Source organism: Carassius auratus, unplaced genomic scaffold, assembly GCF_003368295.1.
Source record: "Carassius auratus strain Wakin unplaced genomic scaffold, ASM336829v1 scaf_tig00020715, whole genome shotgun sequence".
In the NCBI taxonomy this organism is placed as follows: domain Eukaryota; kingdom Metazoa; phylum Chordata; class Actinopteri; order Cypriniformes; family Cyprinidae; genus Carassius; species Carassius auratus.
The window spans coordinates 79,085-87,252 of NW_020525049.1; the positions used below are offsets into that span (position 1 = coordinate 79,085).

Below are 8,168 nucleotides of genomic sequence, written 5' to 3' on the forward strand. Positions count from 1 at the left end.
TTGGCAATTAAAATTACATTTGGGTTCAGAAATTAAATTGCACAAATAAAGTGTGAGGATAGCACTGAATATAGAACACAGCCTTGCTTCAGCAAAATCACCTCAAACAAGAAACTTCTAACTACAGGCAAAGCACAATTCTATGTTCTATAATCTTTAAAAATTATATTTTATCAACATAATATTGTCATTATTTGAAGCAGGTCTAAATAATAAAAACTTTCCAAAATGCTGGTCAGTTTCTGCTCTGGTTTTCACACTTCCTCTCTCTCTCACGCGTTCACGTGCAAATTAGCTTTTGCCAAATGTGGCAACTGACAGCTTCATTTTCGTGTGACATTTCTTACCAATGTTCAGAAGCATATTAAACCACAACATGTCCCCTTATTTTTCCAAAAACAGAATGGGGAAAGAATGTGGACAGTTCCGACAAGGGGCAATTATCATGGTTTATTCCTTTAATTAGGAACGAGCTACTGTTACAATCCTTCAGTTAGGAATGATGCTACATTCATGCTGCATATTCCTATTGCAATGCTGTATTTATTTGTATAGTGCTTTTTACCACACACGTTGTTACATGGCAGATTTACAAAGAACAAAGAAATTTGCATTTCTGGATCTGATGTCATAAACTACAAAAGCAACAGCAGCCACACCCACCAGAACAGCGATGGCCAATCGGATCGCAGCTTTAGTGACACCACAACAGTGAATTTCTGAAGGAGAAATCAACGACTTCAGTTAGGTTTCTAAAAGGAGGGTCATTTTATTTAAGATTTAAATTTGATTTATTTATTAATACTGGGATTTACACCAGGTACGAAACAAATGCTGATATCAACATGGACGTACCTGAACAAGGTTGACAGACTTCACTGATGTCCAGATTTGTGGTCTGGTTTCTGATGGGGTTGTTCAACACACAGCTGTAGTTGTGGTTATCCTGATATTCCACCTCCAGAGGAAGAGAGAGACTGATGCTGAAATCAGACTCACTGATGCTGGACAATAAACTGTTTCCTTTAAACCAGGAGAGAGTCACATGACTCACATTCACCACTGAACACAGCAATGAACAATTCTGCTGTGATGAAGATGATGATGAAGAGCATTGTGAAGAGTCTCTGCTGATGACAGGAATGAACAGATGAGCTGGAGAATACAAATAAATAATTAGAAAATTAGATGTCTCAGGGAAAAAAATGGCAGAAAATATATTTGGGATGGATTAATAAAATAATAATAATAATAATAATAATTAAAAACCAGTATATGCATGACTCAGCATGAGCCTGGGAATCGGGAAATTTATGGTTCTAGCACAACCAAAACATTAGAAGAATAACAATAACAATACATACTGTATAGCCTATATTTATACATATTTGACAATACATAAGGTGTTTGCTCCCCTAGCTAAGACCTACTAAATCTACTTCCAATCAACTTATGAATCATTCTAAATAAGTATTTTAATATTACGATTTTGTATCCGTAAAGTAATTTGAAACGGACAGATACTTACAATAGACTGTGATATTACATTTCTTGACTTGTTCCCCTGTCCTTCCCTTGATGTTGAGTTCATAAAGTCCAGAGTCTGTGGTTCTGATGTTCCTGATGGTCAGAGATCCAGTCTGATGATCCAGCTTCAGTCTGTCTCTGAATTGTCCTTCAGTACCATTAAATAATGAGACCTCGTTGTCGTCTAAGAGAGCTATGAGAAGACCTCGATCTCCAAACTTCCACAGTATCTTATTTCTCTGTGTTACATTAACATCAGTGTTTAGTGTGACAGATTCACCCTCCATCACTGACACTGAATTTATTTCATCTGTCTCAACGCAAAACACACCTGCAAAAAAAGTTAGAAAAATGAAAAATACCTGAGAGAAAAGAGTACTAAGCACTACTTAAACTCATGAACAAAAGCTTTATTTTTATTATTTAAATAGCAATTTTGAAATAGTCTTTTTTTTCTTTGTGTCAGTAGTTTGACATGTCCAGATGTTTTAAGATAATAAATGACACATCCTTAGAAGACAATAGCAATCTATATTACAAGTGTCAAACCTGAAGCTATAATAGGCTACATACAACTTACCAATGAGATGCCATAAATAATAAAGCAAGGCAAACAGGCAAAGCATTTTCTTCTTTTCGTCTCCAGTATATCCTATTAATATTCAGAAATGAGAGAAAACTCTGTGAAAGTCCACCAGATATGCAATCACATTACAGATAATCTGAGAAGTTCCGTCCTAGGGTGAAGAGATGTTGTGAAGGTCGACAGTCAGTGAGAATAAACTTGCCTTTCACTTGTGTCGGGTTAAACCCAGGAAACACGAAGCAGGACTTTCAATGGTGTAGTTTTTCCCTTTTCGTACCCGAGTTACGTGTTTCATGTTATGAAACTTTAATAAACCTGCATCCTCATAAACCATCTTTCCACAGTCTCTAAAACATTCGCATGTGATTGTCGCATTGCGCCTCCTAGTGGGAGTCGCCTGGAACTTTCGATTTGGTCGTAAAGCAGATGTTACCTTGAGACCCTCTCAAATGCATGTCTAACTTTTTTTTGTTTTATATATATATATATATATATATATATATATATATATATATATATATATATATATATATAATAAAACAAAGAAAGGAAATCCAAATTATAATATAATATAAAATTATATTCAGTGCTAACTTGTAGACGAAGTTGGGGATGCATGGGGTCCAGTTAGGGGGACACAGCATTGTTAGAAAAATACTTGCTCTTATGATCATTAATCATTACTGAGGTCGACCTTTTTTAATGCTTTATTTGAACATTCAAGTAACTACAAAAATAAAACAATAACTATTAATAATATTTTATGAGAGAAAAATAAGGAGGCATTAAACAGTTAACATCGTAGCTAAAAACGTAAACAGAACTAGATAGTAAAATAATAATAATAATAATAATAATAAAAGAGATTACCGTCTGTGAAAAATGTACATGGTCTGAGGTTTTTTTTTTTTTTAAGAGAAGGCAAAATTGTACTCAAACCTTCACCGTGATGACGTAATGTTTGCAGCTCGCACTTTTGCGCTCGAGCGGACTCGGTAACAAGTATAACGATGAGGGTGTGTCTCGCAAACGACCGAGATTTATAGCAACAAACTTCTCTATTAAACTTGTCTCTCACTCAACGCCGCAGCAATAATGAAGATCTTGTTTTTAATGTTTTTATCCATGTTCGTCACTGACGGTAAGTGTTTGAATTCTGATTTTCTTTGCTTTCGGTTTCGCTTTCCACAGGATTACGTTGCCTGCGTCACAAATACTGACTTCGGATCTTCATTAATTCATTCTTTAGCATAAAACACACTGTGAAGTTTGAATGATTACTTTTACATTAATATGTTAAAAATGAATGTGATATCACTGAAATGCAGCAGCAAAATCAAAATAAGTAGGGAAACCATTAAAAAAAAACTGCAAGTTATACTGGGTTTAAGACAGCGACGATAAATACACGACCACTCTCTTCAGCTGCTACATTAATTTAACAAACGTTTGACTTTTTTGAAATTTCTATTATCCCCCCATTCACCTAATCCTGGTGCTGACACATTTTTTATTTATTTAATGTATTACTAAAATGTATACAACAAGAAGATAAAACTCTTGAGATTTAAAATTTAAAATCAGTGTCCTGGCCAAGACAGGCAACACACTTTTAAAATATAAAAACATTTGGGCAAAGGACAAATACATTAATTAAACTATCTGGTAATATATATATTACCTTTTATCACCTTTATATTTTACCATATTTGTACAAATTTTCGGGATGTCTAAATCCCTAAAAGGGTAAGGGCTTTTGTATTAGTAATAAACCATAATGCTCCATGATAAACAGAATCCAGTTCATGTAAACAATGCTTAAACAAAGCGCCTGCATGTATATACTATCAAAATAAGTCAATTGTGACAAGAAAGTAGTACAGTAGCCACCAATATCTTTAATGCTAAAAAAAACAGGACTTAACTCTGAAGAAAAAGTTCAACTTCAACATTAGTTTCTTAAAAAGTAAAATATTTATTTTGTGAAACTGCATCTATCACCAAGCTTTGGAGAGGAAGCAAGCATGCATTCTTTTCTTTTGACTGTCTATTTGAAAACTGGTGGGGTAGGTTTTATTCCAAGGAAGCCATTGCAGACATTTTCAGACAAGTATGAACTTGACAAAACTTTTATCCAAAGCAGCTTGCATTGCTTTCAAAGTAAACCATGTTGTTCATACACATCTATATATGGGGAACCAAATGTGATGACATTTGATAAATCCACAAAGAACATCTCTTAATTTTTCCATTTGTTCTCCAGGTGTGTTTGGTGTTGATCCCGATGGAGTGAAGACTGTGATAGAGGGAGATTCTCTCACTCTACAGAATGATTTTATTGAAATGCAGAAAGATGGTCTAACAGAGTGGAAATTCAACAACACTATCATCGCCACAATCAATAAAGGAACTGGTAAAGTTGAATACAGTGATGATAACCTGATGATGATGTTTAGCGGCAGACTTACTCTGGAACAAACTGGATTCCTCACCATCTGGAACATCAGAATCAAACACTCGGGAGAATATAAAGTGGAGAGTATCAGCAGTGTAGGGACCAAATCCAAGACATTCAAAGTGATTGTGAAAGGTGAGTCATTTAAATCTGGACTTCTTTGTGAGAAAATGAAAGCTGAAAAACTGACAGTTAACAGGGCTTCATCACTGTGAAACTATTTTTGCAGAATCTCCACTCAAATCTGTTGAGGATAAAGATGAAATAAAGGTGTTGTCAGCCACGAAGGGAAGTTCTGAGACTCTACACACTGAAACTGAACTACAGGAACATGATCTAATACTCTGGAGGTTTGGAGCTGAAGGATCTCTCATTGCTAAAGTTGATACAGAAGAAAATCACACATCATACTATGATGGTGATGATGGGATGTTCAGAGGCAGACTGGAGATGGACAGAAAGACTGGATCTCTGACCATCACAGACCTCGAAACTGAACAGACTGGAGAATTTAGACTAAAGATCATCAGCGACAGAAGGATTGTGTTCAAAAGATTCACTGTTACTGTCTCTGGTGAGTTTTACAGACTATGAGACATTCACACTTCCCATAAAGGACTGATTATGGAATGGTTATTTTTTTATTGCAAACATGATACTTGACTCTGAACTGCTGTTAATCATTATCTTTTTTATACTATTCTGACCATTGGGCCCCGTCTCACACCTAGATTGCTTAAACTTCATCATTTCATTGTTGTTGTTTTTATGGGATAGATGCGAGCGTCGCAACACATGTTTACATTGATCTACACCCAGCCTCCAACAGCGCGGAGGTGTTGGATAGTTCGTAAAAGGAACACTCCACTCTTTTTGAAAATAGACTCAGTTTCCAAATCCCCTAGAGTTAAACAGTTGAGTTCTCCCATTTTGGAATCCATTCAGCCGATCTCCGGGTTTTGCAGTAGCACTTTTAGCTTAACTTAGCACAGATCATTGAATCTGATTACACCGTTAGCATCTCGCTCAAAAAAGACCAAAGAGTTTCTATATTTTTCTTATATAAAACTTGACCCTTCTAGTTACATTGTGTACTAAGACTGATGGAAAATGAAAAGTTTAGATTTTCTAGGCTGATATGGCTAGGGACTATACTCTCATTTCAGCATTACGATCAAGGAACTTTGCTATTTTCAGGAGCTGCGTAATATCACTGAGCCTGCTGCACCCATGGTACAGCAGCAAATTTCCTTGATTATTACGCCTGAATGAGAGTATTGTCGAAGATGCAGGGAGAAGTCGTGGCCTAAAGGGGGAAGTTGTGGCCTAATGGTTAGAGAGTCGGACTCGCCATCCAAGAGTTGTGAGTTTGAGTCTCGGGCCGGCAGGAATTGTAGGTGGGGGGAGTGCATGTACAGTCATCTCTCCAACCTCAATACCACGACTGAGGTGCCCTTGAGCAAGGCACCGAACCCCCAACTGCTCCACGTGCGCCGCAGCATAAATGATGGACACTGCTCTGGGTGTGTGTTCACAGTGTGTGTGTGCGTTCACTGCTGTGTGTGTGTGCACTTTGAATGGGGTTAAAAGGAGAGCACGAATTCTGAGTATGGGTCACCATACTTGGCTGAATGTCACGTCACTTTCACTTTCACTTTCACTTTTTCACTTTTTCACTTTCACTTTCAAAATGGTAAAACTCAACTGTTTAACTCTAGGGTAGTTGGGAAATCCTTATTTTCAAAAAGTTTCTTTAACAGTACACCGTCTTTGAGTCTTTTCAAACTTATTTTTGCCCAGAACCGAAGGACAAAAAAAAAAAAAACTTTGTCAGGGCCTTATCAGGGCCTTAATAATTTACATATTAAATTAATGACTGTCTCCCTTTTTCATTTCAGTACCAGGTCTGTCTCCGGGTGCGGTAGCAGGAATATGTATTGTTATGCTGCTGGTCGCTGCAGCAGTTGTTGCTGTTGTGGTTTATTTTCAAAGTGATCACTATAAAGCAAAAAAACTCATGTGTAAGTCATACAAAAGTCACGCAGATTCATGAAGAATCACTCAGTATCTTGGCATTTCTGACATGTTAATCTGTTCATTCATTTCTGTTTCTATGTGCTGTTGTGACATGAAGCGAAGATCTCTAAACAACTAGAGAAAATGAGTAGGTATTACAGCTAATGCGACAGGAGGAAAATTTAGCTTTTGATTGTGATGTGCTTTTTGAAAGTCAATATTTATAATATTTTCACCACAAGTTCTGCTCGTGTTTGATTTATAGTGCAGTGATTAAGTGTGATTGTTCAGTGCTAAGGTGAATGAAATTCATGTCTCTCTGATTTAAGTGCTGAATTTACAACAACCTCACTTATAATCTCATTTCTGTTTCTATGTGCTGCTGTGATATGAAGTGAAGATCTCTAAACAACTAGAGCAAATGAGTAGGTATTACAGCTGATGCATCAGGAGGAAAATGAACAATTGCATCTGTTCTCAATTCAACAACTTATTGATTCAAATGATCTGATCAGAGCAAATCTCCTTTTAACAATTAACTGAATTCTCAAGTTTGACTCAAAATGAGCCATACATCTGAGATCCTTGGAGCCTAAGATTGTTTGGTACATCACATTAATGTTGGATTTAACTTAAGTTCACACATACAAAATTACTGATCATTAATATAAAGACATGCAGGACATGAAGTGGTTTTAAAAAGTGGCTGTAAAAATGTCATGTTCCACTGTTCATTCATTTAAAATCTCCTAATTTCTCTGTTTCTATGTGCTGCTTTGACATAAAGCCAATACCAGTGATAAAGAACTGGGTAAGTATTAAAACTGATGCAGCAGCAAGAGTTTAATCGTGAAACAATAGTTCATAAATGTACTATGAAAACCTTTTTTTTTTGAACAGTAGTTTAGCGTATATTAAAAAAAGAACAAGTGGATGATTTATTTCTAATGGCGTAACAGACTGCATCGTATGATTATATGTTTGTTCGGAGCATTTGACTGCAGATTGATTTGTAAATGAGGCCGAGCATAAAGGAGAGTTCTCAACCTTTATTGAAAGAGTTGTACTGTATCTGACAGCAGATGCATTTCAAACTCTAAGTAAATTATTTCACCATGCTTTGTATGTAAATGGTTTTACATTGTTAATATTGTCGAACTGTTTAATGTGCAATGACATTAGTCAAAATAGTTTACTAACAAGCCTTAAAGGAGCCAACCCTTTCCTTTTAGAAAGATGGTCAAATCCATGTGATGACCCCTTGCCTTCTGAAATAAAGAAATAGGATAAACATATAACAATGGGATAAGATACATCACTGATAATAGATACTGCCATATTCCTTAAGAATATACAATCTTTTCAGTGTTTCTGACATCTTTATCTGTTCATTCACTTCCATGTGCTGCTGAAATCAAGCCCAGTTCTCTGAAAGACTAAAGAAACTGAGTAAGTATCACAGCTGATACAAAGAGAAAGAATAGCTTCATTATGCAACAGTGGAGTTATATATATATATATATTGAATCATAAGTGTGACAAACCTGAATTAATGTTAAAAATGTAACAAAAAATTGGTGTGAA

At 35.9% G+C, this 8,168-nt stretch overlaps 2 protein-coding genes across 2 annotated transcripts; one reads left to right on the forward strand and one right to left on the reverse strand.

Moving 5' to 3' along the window:
* Positions 1–576: 576 nt before the first annotated feature.
* On the reverse strand, positions 577–2,447 carry LOC113076553 (uncharacterized). Its single transcript, XM_026249252.1, has 4 exons — positions 2,429–2,447; positions 1,529–1,858; positions 856–1,155; positions 577–719 (listed from the first exon to the last, which is right to left on the reverse strand). The coding sequence occupies exons 1-4, from the start codon at positions 2,445–2,447 to the stop codon at positions 577–579; spliced, it is 792 nt and encodes a 263-aa protein (XP_026105037.1).
* Positions 2,448–3,121: 674 nt separating this feature from the next.
* On the forward strand, positions 3,122–7,026 carry LOC113076555 (uncharacterized). The gene is made up of 6 exons (XM_026249253.1): positions 3,122–3,254; positions 4,377–4,703; positions 4,798–5,142; positions 6,467–6,589; positions 6,703–6,732; positions 6,980–7,026. Exons 1-6 carry the CDS (start codon positions 3,209–3,211, stop codon positions 7,024–7,026), a joined length of 918 nt encoding a protein of 305 aa, XP_026105038.1. The 5' UTR covers positions 3,122–3,208.
* Positions 7,027–8,168: the final 1,142 nt, after the last annotated feature.